The sequence below is a fragment of the Entelurus aequoreus genome, linkage group LG01 (genome assembly GCF_033978785.1).
Source record: "Entelurus aequoreus isolate RoL-2023_Sb linkage group LG01, RoL_Eaeq_v1.1, whole genome shotgun sequence".
In the NCBI taxonomy this organism is placed as follows: domain Eukaryota; kingdom Metazoa; phylum Chordata; class Actinopteri; order Syngnathiformes; family Syngnathidae; genus Entelurus; species Entelurus aequoreus.
Window position 1 is genome coordinate 7,520,518 of NC_084731.1, and position 27,338 is coordinate 7,547,855.

Consider the following 27,338-nt stretch of genomic DNA (forward strand, 5'->3'; position numbering starts at 1 on the left):
AAGTTAAATTATTTAGTATCGGCAGAGCTTTAAAAGACATTTTAGCTTTTATATTTTATAAGATATATTTTTTGTAAGAACCACAATTAATAAATATATTTCAGTGAATAACTTATTGTTCAAATCTGTATATAAATATGTACATAAAGTGTTGTAATTATATTGTAAAATGGATGGATGGACGTTTAAAACAAAACTGTTATTATTAAATAGTAAGTATACATTTTTTGAGCCTTTTTAGAGAAAATCATATCATTGTAGTAAATTATGCAAATTATTCGATTATGTCATGGTGACCACGCCCATAGCCACGCCCCCACCGCCACAGGTATCTTGGCAGTTTATGGGAAACTCTGACATGACTTCACCCGTACATGATGACGTGTGTGTCTGCAGGACTTTGTGGATGTCAGCCCCCCGCAGAGGAACTGGAAGGGCATCGCCATCTCGCTTTTGGTGATTGCGGCCGTCTGCTCGCTCATCACCATGTCCGTGGTGGTCCTCACGCCTGGTACGACATACGGGGTGCAGTAACATTGTCGTCAGGTTTTTCCTTGATTCGACAGTTCTTTCCTTTCCTTTCCTCAGCTGAACTCCCAGCCAGCAGCAAGTCCGCGCTGACGGTGGAGGATCTGTACTCGTCAGAGTTCAGCGTGCACAGCCCCGAAGCCACATGGATCAGCGGTAAGCACTCGAGAGAGAGAGAGAAACCTGCATGTAAACTGCCTGCAGGGAACTGTGTCCACTGGTGTTACAGGTCTGCTTGCAGGGAACTGTGTCCACTGGTGTTACAGGTCTGCTTGCAAAGAACTGTGTCCACTGGTGTTACAGATCTGCTTGCAAAGAACTGTGTCCACTGGTGTTACAGGTCTGCTTGCAAAGAACTGTGTCCACTGGTGTTACAGGTCTGCTTGCAAAGAACTGTGTCCACTGGTGTTACAGGTCTGCTTGCAAAGAACTGTGTCCACTGGTGTTACAGGTCTGCTTGCAAAGAACTGTGTCCACTGGTGTTACAGGCCTGCTTGCAAAGAACTGTGTCCACTGGTGTTACAGGTCTGCTTGCAAAGAACTGTGTCCACTGGTGTTACGGGTCTGCTTGCAAAGAACTGTGTCCACTGGTGTTACAGGTCTGCTTGCAAAGAACTGTGTCCACTGGTGTTACAGGTCTGCTTGCAAAGAACTGTGTCCACTGGTGTTACAGGTCTGCTTGCAAAGAACTGTGTCCACTGGTGTTACAGGTCTGCTTGCAAAGCAGGCAAATCCACATCACGTAATAACAATCAATTTTGGTTTTTTCATTATAGAAATTATTTTCCCCCATTATCACTGCAGCTTCCTTGATGGATTTTCCTCGCGTACGATTGCAAAGCACGACCTCAAATTGAAAGACTACTATATTATAAATGCACTCTTACTCCCCCCCCACCAGCAGAACAGTTTTTAATCGACTTGTCCTAAAACAAAAACACCATCCGACCACATAATGAGACCAAAAACCTTGAATCTGGTAACAAAATTAAAATTGAATCAATCAATCAGTCAATGTTTACTTATATAGCCCTAATATCACAAGTGTCTCAAAGGGCTGCACAAGCCACGACGACGTCCTCGGTTCAGATCCCACATAAGGGCAAGGAAAAACTCACAACCCAGTGGGACGTCAATGTGAATGACTATGAGAAACCTTGGAGAGGACCGCAGATGTGGAACGCAGGTGAGCACGGGTGTTGATGAGCAGATGAGGGCTGGCTGGCGTAGGTGGATAGCTAATGTTTTTAGCATAGCTCTGTGAGGTCCCGTTGCTAAGTTAGCTTCAATGGCGTCGTTAGCAACAGCATTGTTAAGCTTCGCCAGGCTGGAAAGCATTAACCGTGTATTTACATGTTCATGGTTTAATAGTATTGTTGATTTTCTGTCTATCCTTCCAGTCAGGGGTTTATGTATTTTGTTTTTATCTGCATTTGAGCCCGATGCTATCACGTTAGCTCCCTAGCTAAGTTAGCTTCAATGGCGTCGTTAGCAACAGCATTGTTAACCTTCACCAGGCTGGAAAGCATTAACCGTGTAGTTACATGTCCACGGTTTAATAGTATTGTTGATTTTCTGTCCATCCTTCCAGTCAGGGGTTTATTTATTTTGTTTCTATCTGCAGTTAAGCCCGATGCTATCACGTTAGCTCCGTAGCTAAAGTGCTTCGCCGATGTATTGTCGTGGAGATAAAAGTCACTGTGAATGTCCATTTCGCGTTCTCGACTCTCATTTTCAAGAGGATATAGTATCCGAGGTGGTTTAAAATACAAATCCGTGATCCATAATAGAAAAAGGAGAAAGTGCGGAATCCAATGAGCCAGCTTGTACCTAAGTTACGGTCAGAGCGAAAAAAGATACGTCCTGCGCTGCACTCTAGTCCTTCACTCTCACGTTCCTCATCCACGAATCTTTCATCCTGGCTCAAATTAATGGGGTAATCGTGGCTTTCTCGGTCTGAATCGCTCTCGCTGCTGGTGTAAACAATGGGGAAATGTGAGGAGCCCTTCAACCTGTGACGTCACGCTACTTCCGGTACAGGCAAGGCTTTTTTTTTTTTATCAGCGACCAAAAGTTGCGAACGTTATCGTCGATGTTCTCTACTAAATCCTTTCAGCAAAAATATGGCAATATCGCGAAATGATCAAGTATGACACATAGAATGGATCTGCTATCCCCGTTTAAATAAAAAAAAAATCATTTCAGTAGGCCTTTAATTCTAGCCTTATTTAGCCATTCCTTTACCACTTTTGACGTGTGTTAGGGGTCATTGTCCTGTTGGAACACCCAACTGCGCCCAAGACCCAACCTCCTGGCTGATGGTTTTAGGTTGTCCTGAAGAATTTGGAGGTAATCCTCCTTTTTTCATTGTCCCATTTACTCTCTGTAAAGCAGCAGTTCCATCGGCAGCCAAACAGGCCCAGAGCATAATACTGCCACCACCATGCTTGACGGTAGGCCTGGTGTTCCTGGGATTAAAGGCCTCACCTTTTCTCCTCCAAACATATTGCTGGGTGTTGTGGCCAAACAGCTCAATTTTTGTTTCATCTGACCACAGAACTTTCCTCCAGAAGGTCTTATTGAGCTGTTTTTGGTTACCTTATTGGCCATTTTCAGAAAAAAACATGACCCAAACAGTTACTCTTTTGGAGTTTTCTGACTGGCAAAAGGTGTTTACACGGTACGAGGTTTGCTTAAAAAGGGACAAAAGGAGTTCCACTGTCGTTTCCATCAATTGTGAAGTTGTGGCAGGTGAGCATTATGTGTGTGTGTGTGTGTGCTTTGGCAAGCTATTTGAAGATAATGGTGTCTGTGGCGTCAGATGGAGGTATAAAACCCGTATAAGACACACACCATTTGAGGCGTCTCCTGCTGACCTGCAGGCCAGGAACACAGATGGCTTCACAGTGTCGTGTTAGATTCAGAGCACAACAGCTCCACAGCAACTGAGACCAGTAATAATAATAATAATAACAGAGTCGGTGTGAGCAATCATTCATTGATACACACATTCATTTAGTGCGGGTTAGCTTTGTGGTAACTCTTTTAATTAAAGGCTCCTTGCCAAGGCCTCTGTCGCTAATGCATCTCTTCAATCAGCGCACAAGAGAGATGGTAGCCATCCCATCTTGGCGTGTGTTTTTATTCATCGATTGCATTGATTCAGTCCATGAGACGGAAGCGAGAATGGATATTCTGTTGCTTCCAGTCAATTAGGGTTGTCCCGATACCAATATTTTGGTACCGGTACCAAAATGTATTTCGATACTTTTCTAAATAAAGGGGACCACAAAAAATGGCATTATTGGCTTTATTTGAACAAAAAAGCTTAAGATACATTAAACATATGTTTATTATTGCAAGTTTGTCCTTAAATAAAATAGTGAACATATAAGACAACTTGTCTTTTAGTAGTAAGTAAACAAACAAAGGCTCCTAATTAGTCTGCTGACATATGCAGTAACATATTGTGTCATTTATACACCTATTATACCATTATTATTATTACTAAAAAAGTAAATAATAAATAATAGGGAGATCTGAGCTGAGTAAACATTGATTGATTGATCAATCAATCAATCAATTTATTTATATAGCCCTAATATCACAAGTGTCTCAAAGGGCTGCAAAAGCCACAACGACATCCTCGGTTCAGAGCCCACATAAGGGCAAGGAAAAACTCACAACCCAGTGGGCTGTCAATGTGAATGACTATGAGAAACCTTGGAGAGGACTGCAGATGTGCGTGACCCCCCCCCCCCCCCCTATGGGAAACTGGATGCAATTGACGTCGAGTGTGTCTAACATAATATTGTGAAAGTCCAGTCCATAGTAGATCTAACATAACAGTGAGAGTCCAGTCCATAGTGAATCTAACATAATAGTGAGAGTCCAGTCCATAGTGGATCTAACATAATAGTGAGAGTCCAGTCCATAGTGGATCTAACATAATAGTGTGAGAGTCCAGTCCATAGTGGATCTAACATAATAGTGAGATTCCAGTCCATAGTGGATCCAACATAATAGTGAGATTCCAGTCCATAGTGGATCTAACATAATAGTGAGATTCCAGTCCATAGTGGATCTAACATAATAGTGAGATTCCAGTCCATAGTGGATCTAACATGATAGTGTGAGAGTCCAGTCCATAGAGGATCTAACATAATAGTGAGAGTCCAGTCCATAGTGGATCTAACATAATGGTGAAAGTCCAGTCCATAGTGGATCTAATATAATAGTGAGATTCCAGTCCATAGTGGATCTAACATAATAGTGAGATTCCAGTCCATAGTGGATCTAACATAATAGTGAGATTCCAGTCCATAGTGGATCTAACATAATAGTGAGAGTCCAGTCCATAGTGGATCTAACATAATAGTGAGATTCCAGTCCATAGTGGATCTAACATAATAGTGAGATTCCAGTCCATAGTGGATCTAACATAATAGTGAGAGTCCAGTCCATAGTGGATCCAACATAATAGTGAGATTCCAGTCCATAGTGGATCTAACATAATAGTGTGAGAGTCCAGTCCATAGTGGATCTAACATAATAGTGAGAGTCCAGTCCATAGTGGGGCCAGCAGGAGACCATCCCGAGCAGAGACGGGTCAGCAGCTCAGAGATGTCCCCAACCGATGCACAGGTGAGCGGTCCACCCTGGTTCCCGACTCTGGACAGCCAGCACTTCATCCATGGCCACCGGACCTGTGCCCTCCCCCCGCCCCCTCCACAAGGGAGAGGGGGGCAGAGGATTGATTGATAAATGGAAATAAAATAGAACATATTGCAATAAGAATAAAAAAAAAAGCAACAATAACAATAAAAATATAACAGTAACAATAAGAATATAACAGTGGAAACTAGGCAGTAGTGACCATGTTATGAACATGTATTGCACTGTTATTGCTGTTTATTGCACTGTTTTTTGTCGCAGTTTATTTCAGTATTGCTATAGTTTTGCGTCCCCTGTCATCCTAGTACCCCCCATCTCCCCGAGAGGAGTTGTACAGTCTGATGCCGTGTGCCACAAAATAGTTTTTGAGTCTATTAGTCCTGCACTTGGGATGAAGCAGTCTAGCACTTTAGAGAGCTGTGTGTGACTTAACAAGATGGCGCCAGCTTGTTCGGCGAGTCGTCTGTCTCGAAGCCTCTGTTTTTTGTTTGCTGTAGCCTCATTTTTATGCACTTACTGGGATGTCTCTGCTCTACTGTGCTATGATCGCCAAGCACTGTTTAATATCCGAGCTCAAAACTTTAGCGAGACATGGGTACCCAGATTCGACTCGGGGAATTGGACAAACCCCCCTCGCGTGCTGTCAGGTATCCCCGCTTACCTGCGTCGTGCGAACAAAACGTTCTGGCTCAATGACTTCTTTACCACCCGAGAGTTGGGTTTTATGTTCCTCACCGAGACCTGGCTGACTGTTGGAGACAATGTGGCGTTCTCCGAATTGCTTCCACCGGACTGTGATTTCCTCAACTCCCCCAGGACTACAGGCAGGTGCGGAGGAGGTTTAGCCTCGGTTTACAAATCTTCGTTCACTTGTCGGCAGATTCCACACGTTACCTATGCTAGTTTTGAACTACAACTCTTTGAATTAATTCTGTCTCCCCCTGTTCTGTGCGCAGTGGTATATCGTCCACCTAAATTCAACAAAGACTTTTTACATCACTTTGCTGATTTTCTATCGGGGATTTTGGTGAATTACGACCAAATTGTAATTTGCGGCGATTTTAATGTTCATGTTTGCTGCCAATCAAAACCTCTGGCCCGAGATTTTCTGAATCTCCTTGATTCATTTGACCTCAAGCAATCTGTCATTGGCCCGACACACGAAAAGGGACATACTTTAGATCTCGTGGTATCCTATGGTTTATCTGTTTCTGTAAATGAAATATGTGCTATGTCTCTCTCCGACCATTCACCAATTTTGTTTACAACGGTAATCCCGTGCTCTGGCAATAATTCCAGCTATGTCCCCGAGCGCCGCTCACGCATGATCAACCCTTCAACTGCTGCTATGCTTTCAGTTGCCTTCAATAGTCATTCAATCTGTGCACTGGGTGTAAACTGTGATTTTACTGCTGACGAGATTTTTTCCATGTTTACCTCGGCTTGCACTGATATTTCGGACTCTGTTGCGCCCCTTAGATCCAAACGTAGCAAAGCTTTTCTAACACCATGGCTAAATAACTCTACGCGCGCTCTCAGACGCGCGGAGCGAAAGTGGGTGAAGGATAGGCTTCATGTCTCCCTCCAAATCCTGCGGGACTCCGTGTCTGAATACCAGCGAGCCGTAAAAGCATCGAAAACAAAGTATATTTCTACCTTGATCTCCAGTAACAGTCATAAACCCCAAGTTCTTTTTAAAGTTTTAAATTCTCTCATCAACCCCCGTGATGTGTCACCTGTTGTCCCCTCACCTGTCCTCTGTGAAAGTTTCTTAAACTTCTTCATTGACAAAATCTCTGCACTCAGACCATCTGACACCTCCGCTCCTCCTCTCCCTCCCCCCTCCCCCGCTTCCCCAGCTTGCTGTTTTCGAGCCTATCTCCCTCTCCTCCCTCTCGGACGCAGTCAAACACCTGCGGCCCACATATTGCCCATCAGATAGCCCTCCCTCTCGCCTTCTCAAAGAAGTCCTTGATTCAGTTGGCCCTACTATTTTATGGTTGATTAACACCTGCCTCTCCTCCGGATATGTCCCGGCTGCTTTTAAGCATGCTGTGGTGCAGCCTTTAATTAAAAAGAAAAATCTTGACACCTCTGTTCTTTCTAACTTTAGGCCTATCTCTCAGTTACCCTTTCTGTCCAAAATCCTTGAGAGAGTAGCGTATGTCCAGTTACAATCTTTTCTAGCTGTAAATAACATCCACGAGAAATTCCAATCTGGTTTCAAAACATCTCACAGCACTGAAACGGCACTCCTGAGGGTGCAAAACGATCTGCTTCTGGCCGCTGACTCTGGTAGTCCTGTGATCCTGATGCTTTTGGACCTCACAGCTGCCTTTGACACAGTGGATCACAGGATTCTACTGTCACGACTGAAGCAGTACGTGGGCATCTCAGGTGTAGCCCTAAGCTGGTTTCAGTCCTACCTAACTGACCGGAGTTTCTCTGTGCAGCTAGGAGACTTTCTCTCCTCGGTGGCCCCCCTTACTTGTGGTGTTCCTCAGGGGTCAATCCTGGGTCCCATACTCTTCCTACTGTACATTCTACCTTTAGGTGAAATCCTGGTCAAGCACAATGTCCCATTCCACTGTTATGCCAATGATGTTCAGATCTATTTACCTCTTAAGGCCACAGGACAGGTCGCACTTCAACCACTGCTTGACTGTCTGACTGACATTAAAGCATGGATGAGTGCTAACTTCCTCAACCTTAATGAGAGCAAGACCGAGATAATCATCTTCGGCGATACATCTCCAGTCTCGTTTGTCAGTGCTCTAGGTCCTCTGGGTGTAAACATCCGGTCCTCCGTGAGAAATCTCGGTGTGATCTTTGATAGTGCCTTCAAATTCACCAAGCAGGTCAGCTCAGTGGTTAGTACCAGCTTTTACCATCTCAGAACCCTAGCAAAGACCAAGGCCTATCTCTTCCAGAGCAACCTGGAGACTGCTATCCACGCCTTCATCACACACCGGCTAGACAACAATAACTCACTGTACGCTGGCATTGATCAGGCATCACTCCGCCGTTTGCAGCTTGTGCAAAACGCGGCTGCCCGTCTCCTCACCAGTACCGAAAAACGCGAGCACATCCCCCCAGTGCTGGCCTCACTCCACTGGCTCCCTGTCCGTCACCACATTGATTTTAAATTACTTTTAAATGTTTTTAAATCCCTAAATGGTCTGGCCCCACAATACTTAACCGAGCTGCTGCATCACCATACCTCGTCTAGAGCCTTGAGGTCAGCTGACCAAATGCTTTTGGCGGTCCCCAGATCCAGGCTAAAGACCAGAGGGGACAGAGCCTTTTCCGTTGCCGCCCCTAAGCTCTGGAACAGCCTTCCCCTCCACATTAGGACAGCCCGGAGCCTGGGGGTCTTCAAAACCCTCCTTAAGACCTACCTCTTCTCGCTGGCCTTTGACCCGAGCTGAGTCCGCCCACTAGGCCACCATTTCTAGTCCCCCCCCCCTCCCACCCCTTCGCTTTAGTTGTATTTTACAATTTGTCGCACTTTTATTATTATTATTTTTTATTCTGCAAATTTTTTAAACTTTTTATTTGACTCCTTTTACCGTATTGCATTTGCACTATCTTGTTTAGCACATTCATTGTTTATGTTCTTTGTTTGTTTTTTGTTTTGCTTAGTTTTTTTGTTTTTTGTTTGCTCCATGCTTTTTTAACCTGTAAAGCACGTTGGTTCAATCTAAAAAGTTGTTGAAAATGTGCTATATAAATAAAGTTGACTTGACTAGCACTGAACAGGATCTGGCTACTGATAACAGTATGCAGAGGGTGACTGGCATCATCCATGACGCTCACTAGTTGTTCTACAGTCCTCTTCTCTGCCACCGTCACCAGAGAGTCCAGTTTTATTCTGAGACAGCAAACGGGATACCAGGGAGCCAATCGTCGAGCCCTGACTGGAGGGCGAGGCAGGCATAAATAGCAGCCAGCTGATTGACAACAGAATCAGAATCAGAAGAGTTTTTATTGCCATTGTTTGAGAACGGGTTCACAAACTAGGAATTGTGCCTGATGGCCGAGGGGAAAAAACTGTTCAGGTGGCGGAAGTCTGGGTCTGGATGGACCGTAGTCTTCTGCCTGAGGGGTTGAGGGGAGAATAGTTTGTGTCCAGGGTGAGAAGAGTCAGCTTTGACGCCTCCTGGAGGAGAACAGGTCCTGGAGGGGTGGGAGTTTGCAGCCAATAACCTTCTCAGGTGTGGCCAGGCTGCCAATCAGCAGCAGGTGAGGGGAAACAAGCAGGAAATGGAACCAAAATAAGAGCGCTGACAGGAAATAAACACCAACCGGGGAAACACAACCCGACGTGATTGTGACAGATCGTCACACCAATTAACTAAGATAATAATAATTATAATATTAATAATAATAATAGATTTTATTTGTAAAAAAGCACTTCACATTCAGTAAACAACCTCAAAGTGCTACAGTGTATTAATAAAAATAAAAATAAAAGATAATAAAAAATTAATAAAAATTAAAACTAGAACAGCCATGTAGCTAAAACTAGTATGCATATATCTAAAAAAAGGGTTTTTTTTTTTGTTTTTTAAAAAAAAAAGGGTTTTTAGGCCTTTTTTAAAAGCATCCACAGTCTGTGGTGCCCTCAGGTGGTCAGGAAGAGCGTTCCACAGACTGGGAGCGGCGGTGCAGAAAGTCCGGTCTCCCATTGTTCGTAGCTTTGTCCTCGGAGGTTGGAGGAGGTTAGCCTGTAGTTATTTGAGGTAGAGGGGGGCATTTCCATGGAGGCACTGGTGGGCTAGTAGGGAGACTTTGAATTCAATCCTGAGTGGAACAGGAAGCCAGTGAAAGGATTTGAGAGTTGGTGTGACATGGATATAGCAGCACTATTCTGTATGTATTGCAGCTTCTGGATGTTCTTGCTGGGGATCCCGACAAGAAGTGCATTGCAGTAGTCTAGCCTGGAGGCAAATTTATTTAAGATAAATTGATTATTATAAATTGATTATAAATTATTCAAGATAAATTTAATACACACAAGTTCCCGACCTAAGGCTGAAATAGAGTAAATGTAAAGCAACATACTCAGTTTGATGTCAGTCAATGTACTGATCGTGGATTTGTAGAATTACAAAAGAGGTGGTCCATGCCTATAACCACCATCTCTATATTCTGTATACACGTCTCTCTGCTACACACAAGTCCTCCATTTTGCTGAATGAATAAATGAAAATTCCAATGAAAGTTTATTCAGAAGAGACGACACTCCGGTGTTTTATCATCTTTTAGACGGGCCGTCTGAAAAAAAGATCAATGCGATGCGTAAGTGATGAAGATTTAGAAACACACTTGGAGCCGCTCGGACTAATTGCTGTCCCATTAGTTGTCGGCCAGAATGGATGACGTGCTCACAAGACGCAACGCAGACATGCGGCAATGAGGGACGAGGTGGATCCCTCCGGGCCCGGGAGGTGTTATGGATGTTATTTAAACAAGTGATGGAGTTTGATTCCATGACAAAACAAATCAAAGTCAGACTCTCCGGTAGGCGCTCAGACTAAGACCCTTACAAACACCTCAGGAAGCGTGAAGCAAGGTGAGCCTCTGGGAGGAAAAAAACCCCCAAAAACAAATCATCTCCAGGCCACTTCAGAGAAATGAAGCTGTGATTTCGTGCTCCTTGAAGCTTGTGCTAATCAAAGGCTGAATATCATCAAGCTACAATATCACAGCTATTGTTCCACCTCACACCAAAGGTGGTGTGCATTAATAGAACGACATCACAGGGATGTCAAACTGGTTTCCATTGAGGGCCACACTGTTATGTACGGTGTGGGGGGGCGTGGCCTGCGGACCTGCAGCGAAGCGGGGTGTGCCAGGACCGGTTTCGAGATTTGCGACAGGTGCGTAGATGGCACACCTGGGCTGGCTTATCTGATCACCGGTCGCTCTGTTAAAGAGCAGCAGCCGGGAAGTTGATGGTGGAGAGAAAACCCGAGCACGAACGAGAGTGAGGGCGAGACGGACAGAAATGACTGAAAACGAACACAAAAAACATTTATTGCAAAATAAAGCATTGTTCAGAAAGATGAACGAGGCGGTCATGTCCGTAATTGGTGGTCTGAAGAACCCGGAAGAGCAAGTCTTCCACATACGGCAAGGGAGAAGGAAATGGCACGACACAGGAAGTATCGCTCAAAAGGGTTAATCGAGCTTTGATGAGTGAGTGGAGTGTGTATGCTACTACGTGTGTGCATGCAAGATTATGTGCAGGAATGAACAAAAAAGGGTTATCAGGGGTTTGTTCTAGGTGTGTGTTTGGAGAGGCAAACAAGTCCAAAGGGGCTGGGCGGAAAGAGGTCCGTGATCCAAGCGGGAGGTCCGTGGGGGCTGGAGAGAGGCGTCCCGAGGTCCAGGTCCAAAGCGAGGGAAGTCGAGGATCGAGGGAGATCCAGGGAAGTGAGGCGCACAGCTCACTTCCAAGGCGATGGAGGATACTGTGGGAACAGGGAAAGGACAGGAACAAGTAAGCACAAGGAGAAAGGGAATATGGAGAGCAGACACAGGAGAGGAGCCAGAGACGCGAAGCTTACTGTCGGACAGAGAACTACGTTCCGGCGCTGGATCGTCGGCTGCGTTGGTTTTTATACCGTCGAGCCTCATCAGATCCAGGTGCGCCGATTGCAGATTGCCCACAGCCGTGTAGGCGCGTGGCCGCGGTCTGAGCGGGGCGCAAATTGGTGTGTCCGGCTTGCTGCTCATGGCAGTTATGGCTGCCATCAGAGGGCCGCTTGTACCAAACAGCAAAAAATGTATGAATATGCCTCCGGATTTCATTATTAATTATATAAATTGTTTTAAATAGACTGTCTATTTTACATTTACAAAATATTACTGTAAAATACAGTGTGTTTTTTTTTTGTTTTTTTACAAGATTTTACAGAAAATGGAAAAACAGTACCACTGTTTTTTAGGCGGGTTTTACGGAAAAATCTGACTTTTGGTGTTAAATTGACATTGGTTTTTACAACATTATATTGTTCATGGAAAAAACAGCACAAGTTTTTTTTTTTTAATTCTGGCAACTTAGCTGCCAGTTTTTCAACCGTAAAAACAAATGTACCGTCTTTCCATTTACAGTAATACACCGTCAAAAACAACAACCGTAGATTTTACGCTCAAAAACTGGCAGCTCCGTTAACAGAATTTTAATGGCAAAACAGTCGTTTTTCAATTTACAGTAATATGCTGAGCTGAGATAGGCTCCAGCACGGGGGCGACTCCGAAAGGGACAAGCGGTAGAAAATGGATGGATGGATGCTGTAAAGCAGTGGTCCCCAACCACCGGGTACCGGTCCGCAGACCGATTGGTACCGGGCCGCACAAGAAATTTAAATAAATAATTTTTTTTTTTTTTTTTTTTTTTTTTTTTTTTTAAAAATTAAATCAACATAAAAAACACAATATATACATCATATATCAATATAGATCAATACAGTCTGCAGGGATACAGTCCGTAAGCACACATAATTGTAATTCTTTATGAAAAAAATTTTTTTTTAATTTAATTTTTTTTTAATTTCACCCTCCCCCCGGTCCATGGGATACATTTTCAAGCGTTTACTGGTCCACAGCTACAAAAAGGTTGGGGACCACTGCTGTAACGTACAACGTAACATTTTTTTGTAATTTTTATTAATTTGATTGGTAGTTTGTTGTAAAGTTAAGTATTTTTATTTAGACAAAAACATGTTTGGAAGGTATGACAATATACTGTAATATTTGTTGCAAAATTGGGTACTAATAAAGTTGAAAAAGTATGCAATTTCAAGCAGTACACATATTTTTTCTGTCAAAATGAAAAAAAAAACAATTACATTTAGTGAGAAAATATGAAGTACTTTATTGACACATATCATATCATGTTTGCGGGCCAGATAAAAGGATGTTGCGGGCCAGATCTGTTTGACACCTGCAGTGTTTTATTTTACTATAATAAAACGGTGTTGTTGTTCAAACTGTGTGTAATGTTACAGTGGCCAAAACTATTAAATCAACAATTTTTACAATATTAACTATGAACAATAAAACACTGAATATTAACAACATATGAACGTGTGTGTGTGTGAATGTGGAAATAGTGTCAAAGCGCTTTGAGTAGCTTGAAGGTAGAAAAGCGCTATACAAGTATAACCCATTTACCATTTAAAATATTAACTATGACCAATAAAACACTGAATATTAAAGGCCTACTGAAAGCCACTACTACCGACCACGCAGTCTGATAGTTTATATATCAATGATGAAATCTTAACATTGCAACACATGCCAATACGGCCGGGTTAACTTATAAAGTGACATTTTAAATTTCCCGTTAAACTTCCGGTTGAAAACGTCTATGTATGATGACGTATGCGCGTGACGTCAATCGTTGAAACGGGAAGTATGCGGACACATTAAATCCTATACAAAAATCTCTGTTTTCATCTCAAAATTCCACAGTATTCTGGACATCTGTGTTGGTGAATCTTTTGCAATTTGTTTAATGAACAATGAAGACTGCAAAAAAGAAAGTTGTAGGTGGGATCGGTGTATTAGCGGCGGACTACAGCAACACAGCCAGGAGGACAGAGATGGATAGCAGACGCGCTAGCCGCCGAACTCACCTTAACTTCCTCCGTCTCGCCGACCGCATCTGTGATCGGGTGAAGTCCTTCGTCGCACCGTCGATCGCTGGAACGCAGGTGAGCACGGGTGTTGATGAGCAGATGAGGGCTGGCGTAGGTGGATAGCTAATGTTTTTAGCATAGCTCTGTGAGGTCCGGTTGCTAAGTTAGCTTCAATGGCGTCGTTAGCAACAGCATTGTTAACCTTCGCCAGGCTGGAAAGCATTAACCGTGTAGTTACATGTCCATGGTTTAATAGTATTGTTGATCTTCTGTCTATCCTTCCAGTCAGGGGTTTATTTATTTTGTTTCTATCTGCATTCGAGCCCGATGCTATCACGTTAGCTCAGTAGCTAAAGAGCTTCGCCGATGTATTGTCGTGGAGATAAAAGTCACTGTGAATGTCCATTTTGCGTTCTCGACTCTCATTTTCAAGAGGTGGTTTAAAATACAAATCCGTGATCCACAATAGAAAAAGGAGAGAGTGTGGAAAAAAGATATGTCTTGCACTGCATTCTAGTCCTTCACTCTAACGTTCCTCATCCACAAATCTTTCATCCTCGCTCAAATGAATGGGGTAATCGTCGCTTTCTCGGTCCGAATCGCTCTCGCTGCATTGAAAAATATAGGAAAATGTGAGGAGCCTTTCAACTGACTACGTCACGCTACTTCCGGTACAGGAAGTAGCGATCAAAAGTTGCAACTTTATCGTCGATGTTCTCTACTAAATCCTTTCAGCAAAAATATGGCAATATCGCGAAATGATCAAGTATGACACATAGAATGGATCTGCTATCCCCGTTTGAATAAAAAAATGTCATTTCAGTAGGCCTTTAACAACATATGAACGTCGCTCCTCTTTTACTTCTCAGACCAGCGTCTCAATAGTTGTGTATATTTTACAATCAAGCAAAACACAACATAAATGTAGCAATGCCTTTCTAGAGGAAAAAAATGTCTCTGGGGCGGGGCCAATGTGTATGTGTGCATAAGTTATATATATACTATGAACAATAAAACACTGAATATTAGCAACATATGAACATGTGTGTGTGGATGAGTGAATGTGGAAATAGTGTCAAAGCGCTTTGAGTGCCTTGAAGGGAGAAAAGCGCTATACAAGTATGACCCATTTACCATTAACTATGCTTATTGTAATGTTTAGTTCCTAGCACCTCCTGGAATGACTTGGATCTTCATTCTTGCCGTAGTTCTTGCGATCCAAATGTGCGTGGTTCAGGGGTAAAGTGCCTGGTTTCTGGTTATTTGATAGTGGTAAAGGTTTTGTAAGGGGCCTTTTTGGCAGACCCGTCAGCGATCCTGTTCTGTCTCCCTGTAATGTTTGTGTCAGGTTCAAACACTGATGACATCTGTTAAACAAGACAAGAAGCAAAGAATCAAACTGAGATCGGTAGGTTGGAGTTCAAATCCCAGCCGAGTCATACCAAAGACTATAAAAATGGGACCCATAACCTCCCTGCTTGGCACTCAGCAACAAAGGGTTGGAGTTGGGGGTTAAATCACCAAAATGATTCCCGGGCGTGGCGCCGCTGCTGCCCACTGCTCCCCAAGGGGATGGGTCAAATGCAGAGGACAAATTTCACCACATCTAGTGTGTGTGTGACAATCATTGGTACTTTAATCTTTAATCTTAATCTTAATTAAATTTGGACTCAATTTTGAGGAGAGACGCGGCAACTGTACTCTCTGTACAGTCTTGCACCACGCTCTGACGAAAAAGGTTTCCGTCTCCTCCTTTATTTGGACACTCCCTGTTTACACAACAACATCTGCTTCCAAAGGAATGGGGGGTATGTAAACAGCTCTTGTTTTTGGTCACATTGAAAACAAAAGAAGAAGATGCCTCGGGCTTGGGTTAGTCCTGGATTCAGTTTGGGCAGATCTTCGATGACAATAGATAACCCCTCCCGTCTCCTCCCATCGTACATAATGGAAATTTCCAAGCCTTTGCTTGGTGCAACAAAGACAGCCTCTTGTCTGTTCATTGGGAACTCAGAACGGAAAGTTTTTTGATCATTTAAATACCATTTTTTTGACAGTTTGTCTGCTCTAGAATGGGATTGCTCCGAAAATCTTAATTTCTCCTCGGGGATTAATAAAGTACTTCTGATTCTGGTTCTGATCCTGTAATTATGGAGTACAGTAACATTGGTGCACATGGTACAAAGTTGTTTGCAGAACAAGGACAAATCCATCTCCTCAGAAGTGAGTATTTGTTGTTTGTCTGTTTTTTTAACAAATGTACCCATTTTAGAATAAAACTGAACCTGTTATGCAAAACAGAAATGTCGCTGTCAGGAGGATAAACAAGTTCTACTTTCATGTCATAATGAGGTTCTACGACGGTGTGGGAGAAGGCTTAGCGTGACCTTCCAAAATATAAACACAAAGAACAAAACGAAGCCAGGTTCCCTTTGAGCTCTTGGTATGTTCTCGCCAAATCACGGCCGTCACGCTCATCACGATGTTGCCATGGGAACCGTACATCGGTTTGTTTGTGTGTTGCGAGATGACCCGAAATTAGTTTTTTGATTTGCATTTAAGAATTGGAAATAGAATGAACGGAAGGTACACGGACCGTATTCTGTCCTTATTGGTCGTTATTTATACTTTTTGAATAAATGATGTGATCATGTTCATCAGTCAACTCATTGGTGTTAATTCTCAATCTATCAAGATAAAAAAAAATAATACCAAAATCAAATTACAAGATGCCATGGTAACACTTTAGTATGGGGAACATATTGTAAGTAACGAAGACTTAATTAAGAGTTATTTGGACACTAGGGGAACATATTGTAAGTAACAAAGACTTAATTTAGAGTTATTGGGTTGGGGTTGGGGTTTTGGTTGGGGTTGGGGTTAGGGTTAGGGTTAGGATTAGAGTTAGGGTTAAGATTAGGATTAGGGTTAGGGTTAGGCATAAAGAAAAAGAGTTGGTTAGGGTTAGGGCTAGGGTTGGGGTTGGGGTTAGGGTTAAAGTTAGAGGGTTAGGGTTGGGGTTAGGGTTAGGGTTAGGGTTAGGATTAGGATTAGGGTTAGGCATAAAGAAAAAGGGTTGGTTAGGGTTAGGGCTAGGATTGGGGTTGGGGTTAGGGTTAGGGTCAGAGGGTTAGGGTTGGGGTTAGGGTTAGGGTTAGGTTTGGGTTATGGTTAGGGTTAGGCATAAAGAAAAAGAGTTGGTTAGTGTTAGGGTTGAGGTTGGGGTTGGGGTTGGGGTTAGGGTTAAGGTTAGAGGGGTAGGGTTGGGGTTAGAGTTGGGGTTAGGGTAAGGGTTAGGGTTAGGGTTAGGATTAGGGTTAGGGTTAGGCATAAAGAAAAAAGGGTTGGTTAGGGCTAGGGTTGGGGTTGGGTTTAAGGTTAGGGTTAGAGGGTTGGGGTTGGGGTTAGGGTTAGGATTAGGATTAGGGTTAGGGTTAGGCATAAAGAAAAAGGGTTGGTTAGGGTTAGGGCTAGGGTTGGGGTTGGGGTTAGGGTTAGAGGGTTAGGGTTAGGGTTAGGGTTAGGGTTAGAGGGGTAGGGTTGGGGTTAGGGTTGGGGTTAGGGTAAGGGTTAGGGTTAGGGTTAGGGTTAGGGTTAGGGTTAGGATTAGGGTTAGGGTTAGGGTTAGGCATAAAGAAAAAGGGTTGGTTAGGGCTAGGGTTGGGGTTGGGGTTAGGGTTAGGGTTAGAGGGTTGGGGTTGGGGTTGGGGTTAGGGTTAGGATTAGGATTAGGGTTAGGGTTAGGCATAAAGAAAAAGGGTTGGTTAGGGTTAGGGCTGGGGTTGGGGTTGGGGTTAGGGTTAGGGTTAGAGGGTTAGGGTTGGGGTTAGGGTTAGGGTTAGGATTGGAGTTAGGATCAGGATTAGGGTTAGGGTTAGGCATAAAGAAAAATAGTTGGTTAGGGTTAGGGCTAGGGTTGGGGTTAGGGTCAAGGTTAGAGGGTTGGGGTTAGGGTTGGGGTTAGGGTTAGGGTTAGGATTAGTGTTAGGGTTAAGGTTAGAGGGTTAGGGTTGGGGTTAGGGTTAGGGTTGGGGTTAGGGTTGGGGTTGGGTTAGGGTTAGGGTTAGGGTTAGGGCTAGGGTTGGGGTTAGGGTTAGAGGGTTAGGGTTGGGTTTGGGGTTAGGGTTAGGGTTAAGGTTAGGATTAGAGTTAGGGTTAGGATTAGGATTAGGGTTAGGCATAAAGAAAAATAGTTGGTTAGGGTTAGGGCTAGGGTTGGGGTTGGGGTTGGGGTTAGGGTTAAGGTTAGAGGGTTAGGGTTGGGGTTAGGGTTGGGGTTAGGGTTAGGATTAGGATTAGGGTTAGGGTTAGGCATAAAGAAAATGGGTTGGTTAGGGTTAGGGTTAGAGGGTTAGGGTTGGGGTTAGGGTTAGGGGTAGGATTAGAGTTAGGGTTAGGATTAGGATTAGGGTTAGGCATAAAGCAAAATAGGGTTAGGGTTGGGGTTGGGGTTAGGGTTAGGGTTAGAGGGTTAGGTTTGGGGTTAGGGTTGGGGTTAGGGTTAGGGTTAGGGTTAGGATTAGGATTAGAGTTAGGGTTAGGCATAAAGAAAAATATTTGGTTAGGGTTAGGGCTATGGTTGGGGTTGGGGTTAGGGTTAGAGTGTTAGGGTTGGGGTTAGGATTGGGGTTAGGTTTAGGGTTAGGATTAGGGTTGGGGTTGGGTTAAGGGTTAGGTTAAGGATTAGGATTAGGGTTAGGGTTAGGCATAAAGAAAAAGGGTTGGTTAGGGTTAGGGTTGGGGTTAGGGTTAGGGTTAGAGGGTTAGGGTTGGGGTTAGGGTTAGGGGTAGGATTAGCGTTAGGGTTAGGATTAGGATTAGGGTTAGGGTTAGGCATAAAGAAAAATAGGGTTAGGGTTGGGGTTAGGGTTAGGGTTAGGGTTAGAGGGTTATGTTTGGGGTTAGGGTTAGGGTTAGGATTAGGATTAGAGTTAGAGTTAGGCATAAAGAAAAAAGTTGGTTAGGGTTAGGGCTATGGTTGGGGTTGGGGTTAGGGTTAGAGTGTTAGGGTTGGGGTTAGGGTTGGGGTTAGGGTTGGGGTTGGGGTTGGGGTTAGGGTTAGGATTAGAGTTATGTTTAGGATTAGGATTAGGATTAGGATTAGGGTTAGGGTTAGGAATAAAGAAAAATAGTTGGTTAGGGTTAGGGCTAGGGTTGGGGTTGGGTTTGGTTTAGGGTTAGGGTTAGGGTTAGAGTGTTAGGGTTGGGGTTAGGGTTAGGGTTAGGGTTGGGGTTGGGGTTTGGGTTAGGCATAAAGAAAAAGAGTTGGTTACGGTTAGGGTTAGGGCTAGGGTTGGGGTTGGGGTTAGGGTTAGGGTTGGGGTTAGGGTTAGCGTTGGGGTTAGGTTTGGGTTAGGGTTAGGGTTGGGGTTGGGGTTAGGGTTAGGCATAAAGAAAAAGAGTTGGTCACGGTTAGGGTTAGGGCTAGGGTTGGGGTTGGGATTAAGGTTAGGGTTAGAGGGTTAGGGTTGGGGTTAGGGTTAGCGTTGGGGTTAGGGTTAGGGTTGTTGTACAATAAAGCCATGCAGAATAAGGCATTAATAAGTACTTAATAATGACTAATTAAGAGCCAATATGATACTAATTATTATGTTATTAAGCAACCAATTAATGGTCAATATGTTCCTCATACTAAAGTGTTACCGATGTTATTTATGTAGTTTACTCATTTTCCTCGACTGGTGCACTAACATCATGTGGTTTATTTTATTTTTTTACATACGTAGCATCATCTACAAAGATACAAAGAATTGCTATTGCGACATCTAGTGGACACATTTAGAACAGCAGTTTCTTTCGTTCAAAAATTTCGGCTCATTTTTTATACTCAGCCAACTCATCCCGCGGGCCGGATAAAACCTACTCGCGGGGCCGTACTCTTGACACCCCTGTTATATGTGATACACCCTGCAGAGATGCACCACCAACCAAATCACAACCAATACCATTTTTCTCCTGTCTCGCTTAGATTCAGCGGTGGTGTACAGGAACCGAGACGGCCATGTTGTCAAGTTTGATTTCACCTTCAACCAGACGGAAGTCCTTCTCAACAATACCACCTTTGTAAGTCGATTCTTTTCCGTCTTCCCGCCCTTCCATTTCAACCAATCAACTGGCCAGATGTTGGTGTGTCCGCTGTCTCTAATCAGGTGGCGTTCAAAGTGGCAAAGTACTGGCTCTCTGCAGACCTTCAATATGCACTCTTTGCTTATGATGTCAAACAGGTAGGCACTGTTATTACTGCAACTCTAGCAGTTCTATCTTACAGAATTTGTATTTTATTTCCCTTTTGTCGTCTGGAGTTCCTATTTTGGGCTTCTTGACATTTATGGAATTGACCTGAGTTGGCCTCTTTTGATGCCAATGCACACCCACTATTCCCTGGCTTTGAAACTAATCCCACCACCTGTGCTCAACACATGGCCCTGATTTGCCGGGTTTGTGTTTTGATGGTTATATTTCTACGAACACTATATTGCCAAAAGTATTTGGCCGCCCATCCAAATGATGAGAATCAGGTGTCCTAATCACTTGGCCCGGCCACAGGTGTATAAAATCAAGCACTTAGTAATGTTTCTACAAACATTTGTGTAAGAATGGGCCTCTCTCAGTGATTTCCAGCGTGGAACTGTCATAGGATGCCACCTGTGCAACAAATCCAGTCGTGAAATTTCCTCGCCCCTAAATACTCCAAAGTCAACTGTCGGCTTTATTATAACTAAAACGGAAGAGTTTGGGAACAACAGCAACTCAGCCACGATGCTGAAGCGCATAGTGCAAAGAGGTCGGCGACTTTCTGCACAGTCAGTTGCTACAGAGCTCCAAACTTTATGTGACCTTCCAATTAGCCCACGCGCAGTACGCAGAGAGCTTCATGGAATGGGTTTCCATGGTCGGGCAGCTGCATCTAAGCCATACATCACCAAGTCCAATGCAAAGCGTGGGATGCAGTTGTCATGATCCGTGGTCCAGATCATGTTTTGTTTAGTTACAGTGTTTCCCACACATTCATTTATTTGTGGCGGCTCGCCATGAAAGAATTACGTCCGCCACAAATAAAAAATAAAAAAAATAAAAAAATATATTTTTTTTCTTTTTTTTTTTTTTTTTTTCTTCCTGTCCAGCTTCTCAGGCAAATTATATAGTTGATGTAGATGCCCATATAGGCTGTTCAGATTTACTTTACAAAAGAGAAGTGTAGGACACTTCTCTTGTTGCCTTATTTGTATTTGACCACTACTGTTTTCTGTTTATTTGTTACTGACTGTGGCAGGACACCTCTGCCTCTGTTTCACTTTATGTTGCTGGTAAATAATATGGTTGTAGTAGTAGGCTAAAGTTAAATTATTTAGTATGCACTAATTAAAGGGGCAGAGCTTTAAGAGACATTTTAGCTTTTATATTTTATAAGATATATTTTTTGTAAGAACCACAATTAATAAATATATTTCAGTGAATAACTTATTGTTCAAATCTGTATATAAATATGTACATAAAGTGTTGTAATTATATTGTAAAATGGATGGATGGATGTTTAAAACAAAACTGTTATTATTAATTAGTAAGTATACATTTTTTGAGCCTTTTTAGAGAAAATCATATCATTGTAGTAAATTATGCAAATTACTCAATGATGTCATGGTTACCACGCCTATAGCCACGCCCCACCGCCACAGGTATCTTGGCAGTTTATGGGAAACACTGAGTTATGTTCTGTTGGTTTTGGACTCGATAGTTCCTGTTTTTGTGCGCCCTTGTTTGTTTTAGTTTCCATGACAACTCATTAGTTCCACCTGCCTCATGTGTTCGGATCACGCACCTGCTCTAATCAGAGACTATTATTTAAGCCTGTTTTTCCAGTTAGTCATCCTGGCGACATTGTTCTGTACATTGATGGTTTCATGCTCTTTCCTTGCCATAGTTTGATGCTTGTTCCATGCTTTGTCAAAGTAAGTTTTGTTTATTCATGCCATAGTTAGCAAGTTTTTTTTGTTTCATGTCCATAGTTTATGCTAAGTCTTAGCTTTTGTTTCCTGCGTTAAGTTGTGCCTTCGCCTTGTGCACCTTTCTGTTTTCACCTTTTTTTGAGTCAAGATTAAATAATGTTCTTACCTTCTACCGTTGTCCGGAAAAGTCAGTTTGCGTCCTGGGAGAACAATCCTCACAGTAAGCTGGGAAAACCTCCACGTCATGACAGCAGTGGTGTAAAGTACGTCGCCACTGGACTCTAGAGCAGTGGAGACGTGTTCTCTGGAGTGATGAATCACACTTTTCCATCTGGCAATCTGATGGACGAGTCTGGGTTTGGAGGTTGCCAGAAGAACGGTACATTTCGGACTGCATTGTGCCGAGTATGAAATTTGGTGGAGGAGGAATTATGGTGTGGGGTTGTTTTTCAGGAGTTGGGGTTGGCCCCTTAGTTCCAGTGAAAGGAACTTTGAATGCTCCAGGATACTAAAACATTTTGGATAATTTCATGTTCCCAACCTTGTGGGAACAGTTTGGAGCGGGTCCCTTCCTCTTCGAACATGACTGTGCACCAGTGCACAAAGCAAGGTCCATAAAGACATGGATGACAAGAGTCTGGTGTGGATGAACTTGACTGGCCTATATACTGTATATATATATATATATATATGTATATGTGTATATGTATATATGTGTATGTGTGTGTATATACATGTATATGTATGTATGTGTATATATATATGTATGTATATTTCTGGGGGTACGCTCTGGGCCTGCTTGTCAGGCGGGAGTCGGCGCCTCAGGCTACTGCATCCGGACTGTGTGTCTGGAGCTCCTGGGTCCCACCATCCACCCCTTCCGGGTGCCCGTCTTTGTTGGGGCATGCTGGGTCCAATCCCCGCGTCTATTGTGGTAGCTTGGTGCTGCAAGGTATGCCGAGGTGCTGCGAGTCGGCCAGCTGCTAGGGTAGTGACCTTGTGTGTCAGCATGTCTGTGATCTTCTTTTAATTATTATTTTTTTGTAATTATTATTATTTATTTTTTTTATTCAATTTTTTTAAATATATAATAATAATAATTATTATTATTACTGTTTATTAATTAATTTATTCATTTTTTAATATATTTTATTACAATTATTTTAATTTTTCCCCTCCCTCAGGGGGGGGAACTCGACAGGGCGGTTGCTGGTTGTTCCATCTCCATCGTTGGGGTCTCTGCGGGTGGGGTGGGTGGTTCCAGTGGCCCCGTGCTGGGCGATCCTGCGGAGGCTGACTTGGGTGTGGTTGGCCAGGGGCGGGCCTCGCCTCGCTCTCCGGGGGTGGGGGGTTGGGCTCGTGGGGGCCCGGTTGCTGGTGGGGCGGGGGCGGTCTTCCTGTCCGGTTGCGGGGAGTCTCTGTGCCCCCCGGGCGGGGCGTCCCACCTTGAAAAAAAATGTTTTTAAAAATTAAGAACTTGACTGGCCTGCACAGAGTCCTGACTTGAACCCAATAGAACCCCTTTGGGATGAATTAGAACGGAGACTGAGAGCCAGGCCTTCTCGACCGACATCAGTGTGTGACCTCACCAATGCGCTTTTGGAAGAATTGTGGAACATTCCTATAAACACACTCCGCAACCTTGTGGACAGCCTTCCCAGAAGAGTTGAAGCTGTAATAGTTGCACAAGATGGACCCACATCATATTGAACCCTATGGGTTAGGAATGGTATGGCACTTCAAGTTCTTATATGAGTCAAGGCAGGTGGCCAAATACTTTTGGCAATATAGTGTATATTTCTGTTGTATACATGTTTGTATGTTGCTCTGTTTACTCAGTGTCCTTGTGTTTACTTACTGTATTCTCTCCTCACACTCACTCTCTGAATCTCTGGACGTCTGACACTATGTTCTGCTTAATGTGGGTCACCTTCATGTGTCCACAAGCTGCAGGTGTGAATCCGTGTGGATTTTGTGTGACGGACTCATTCCTTATTACAGGTGTACAGATATTCCTACCAGGCGTCATACATTGTTTACAACATATACACAAGGTAGGCTGAGCGGCTTTTTCTCGTGTCTTTGCACCCTTCTCATTGTCTTGTACACCTCAGGGAGGTTTGGGAGCTGAACCCTCCGGAAGTTCCCAATGCGGTGCTGCAGCATGCAGCCTGGGGACGACAAGGACAACAACTGGTGAGAGCGTCTTTTTTCCAAATGTTGATCGGTCGGTTGGTTGGTGTCAAGTTTGTTTGGAATAAGCATACAACTACATCGCATATATACAGTTTTTTCATTACGGCATGTCCAAAAATGGGTAGGAAGAAGCGGAACATATTTAATCCTACCCCTTTTTCCACTTCATAGCAATTACTAACACACGCGTTTGTTCTCATTTTTTTAACACAACATAAAACACAGTGCCGTATTTTCCAGACTATAAGGCGCACTTAAAATCCTTGTTTTTCCTCAAAACTCGACAGTGCGCCTTATAACTAATGTACATAATAATTCTGGTTTTTGCTTACCCACCTCGAAGCAATTGTATTTGGTGCATGGTGTATTGATAAGTGTGACCAGTAGATGGCAGTCAAACATAAGAGATACGTGTAGACTGCAATATGATGGCAATGTGACTCAAGTAAACAACACCAACATTTTGTATGTTCCATTGAAAATATAGAACATTACACACGGCGCTCAAAAATCTACCAACATGTTTTAGTATGGCTTGATGTGCTTCAACATACGAGTATCACCATACCATACCATACCAACTTTATTTATAAAGCCCTTTAAAAACAACCACAGTTGAAGAGTATTATTGAGGTAAGACATTATCTGCCGTTTTGTTTCGCAATATTATGCAAAAGCAACTTCTCTCACCTTCTGATCCGTATTTGGGATCTGCATAAGTCCTAAAAATGTGCGTGCGTCCGCCTTTGTAGTCCGTGTCAACACCGTAGTCGATAAGTTTCTTTTTCTCTATCTTCTTGTTGTATGACATTCATCCTCCGCTGTTGCCATTTCTACAAACCCCGTTTCCATATGAGTTGGGGAATTGTGTTAGATGTACATATAAACGGAATACAATGATTTGTAAATCATTGTAATCCGTTTATATTTACATCTAACACAATTTCCCAACTCATATGGAAACGGGTTTTGTAATATAAAGTAGTGTAAAGTTCTTACTTATATCTGGCAGTGAACTCGCCATGGAAGTGCTAAAACATACCGGTGTAGTGAGTTTACATTATTCACCCAAGGAACTTTAGTTATTAGAGAGGTCCGGTCGGATATATATATATATATATATATATATATATATATATATATATATATATATATATATATATATATATATATATATATATATATATATATATATATATATATATATATATATATATATATATATATATATATATATATAATATATTATATATATATAATATAATACATATATAATATATTATATATAATATATTATATATAATATGTAGATATTACATATAAGTTATATTTTATATTGCTATGGTAAATTTTTTTGTTTACTTCATACCTGCATTATCCTTTCCATCCTTACACTTTCCATGTTGTTTAATATAACTTTATTATGCATGTTCGAAATACTAAAATATTAACATTACCATTGTCCAAAATGTATTTTAATATACATATAGTATAATATATATATATATATATATATATATATATATATATATATATATATATATATATATATATATATATATATATATATATATATATATATATATATATATATATAATATAATATAATACATATATAATATATTATATATAATATGTAGATATTACATATGTTATATTTTATATTTTGTCTACTTCATACCTGCATTATCCTTTCCATCCTTACACTTTCCATGTTGCTTAATATAACTTTATTAGGCATGTTCGAAATACTAAAATATTAACATTACCATTGTCCAAAATGTCTTTTAACATATATACATACCTAATATAATGCATATATAATCTATTATATATAATATGTAGATATTACATATGTGTTATATTTTCTATTGCTACTATGGTACATTTTTAGTCTACTTCATACCTGCATTATCCTTTCCATCCTTACCCTTTCCATCTTTTGTAACTGAGCTACTGTGTGGAACAATTTCCCTTGTGGATCAATAAAGTTTGTCTAAGTCTAAGTTAATGAGTTACTGCTAATTGCCCACAAATTATTGACCATTTATCCAACCAGTTAATTTGGACGGGTTAATCAGCTTATTGCTCATTAAGTAACTAAATGTCATTCCTTCAATTATCATAATTATTACTACATACATGTTGTAACAAACCATTTAGCGATCAGATCAACATTTGTAATAACGGCAGAAGATACTCTCTGCTACTCCTAAATAAGGATTTCATTCAACATGCTTCTTCTTGGCAGCATGTTATTATTTTGCTCAAAACGTGAATAAGAGCTCCTGCAGCCTTACTAAAGATATTTTCAAATATCCTCAAAAATTTCATTTCTTCCTGGACGGGTGTTGTTGGTAATACAGTAAAAGGTACCGCAGTGGCAAAATGAACATCCTCCCGCGTTCTTTCCAGATATACATCTTTGAGAATAACATCTACTACCAGTCTGATGTGCGGAGCAGCTCCCTGAGGATCACTTCATCCGGCATGGAGGGTGTCATCTTCAACGGGCTGGCGGACTGGCTGTATGAAGGTGTGAGCCGTCTGATACGTGTGCCACCTACTGTATGATTCACGTGGTATATTGTTGCCAAGTTTAACACTTTGAGTCCTCTTTTATGGGGACATTTAGACCTTTTTTAAATTATTTTCTTCCCAGCACCCCAATATTACCCCTGGTGAGAGTAGTGCAGTAATTAAAATCTCTTGTATTATCATGTTCTAGCATGACTAACAAGTCACAGAACTGCAACAATTGGTTCTTAGCTGTCCCTGCGCAAACACGAGACTAGGGCCCTATTTGCAGGGTACCATGCCGTGCTGTTTGGGGCTCCACATTATTGCTCATGGGTTGTACTACACATTTTGGTATCAATTCATCCGTCCATGCATCCATCTTCTTCCGCTCATCCGAGGTCGGTTCGCGGGGGGAGCAACCTTTGCAGGGAAGCCCAGACTTCCCTCTCCCCAGCCACTTCATCCAGCCACTTCGTCCAGCTCTTTCCGGGGGATCCCGAGGCGTTCCCAGGCCAGCCGGGAGACATAGACTTCCCAACATGTCCTGGGTCTTCCCCGTGGCCTGCTACCGGTCGGACGTGCCCTAAACACCTCCCTAGGGAGGCGTTGGGGTGGCATCCTGACCAGATGCCCGAACCACCTCATCTGGCTCCTCTCCATGTGGAGGACCAGCGGCTTTACTTTGAGCTCCCCCCCGATGACAGAGCTTCTCACCCTATCTCTAAGGGAGAGCCCCGCCACCCGGCGGAGGAAACTAATTTCGGTCGCTTGTACCCGTGATCTTGTCTTTTCGGTCATAACCCAAAGTCTTCCCAAAGTGTCCTGG

The 27,338-nt window shown here is 42.6% G+C and overlaps 1 protein-coding gene across 1 annotated transcript in view; it reads left to right on the forward strand.

The window, feature by feature from the left end:
* The window catches only part of LOC133647640 (inactive dipeptidyl peptidase 10-like), an 89,668-nt gene that overhangs the window by 20,178 nt on the left and 42,152 nt on the right, over positions 1 to 27,338 (forward strand). The window contains exons 2-8 of the mRNA XM_062043351.1: positions 397 to 511; positions 589 to 684; positions 19,819 to 19,913; positions 20,000 to 20,074; positions 23,798 to 23,850; positions 23,911 to 23,992; positions 26,408 to 26,528. Of these exons, the coding sequence (XP_061899335.1) occupies positions 397 to 511; positions 589 to 684; positions 19,819 to 19,913; positions 20,000 to 20,074; positions 23,798 to 23,850; positions 23,911 to 23,992; positions 26,408 to 26,528 (637 nt within the window). The remainder of the gene's footprint in view (positions 1 to 396; positions 512 to 588; positions 685 to 19,818; positions 19,914 to 19,999; positions 20,075 to 23,797; positions 23,851 to 23,910; positions 23,993 to 26,407; positions 26,529 to 27,338) is intronic.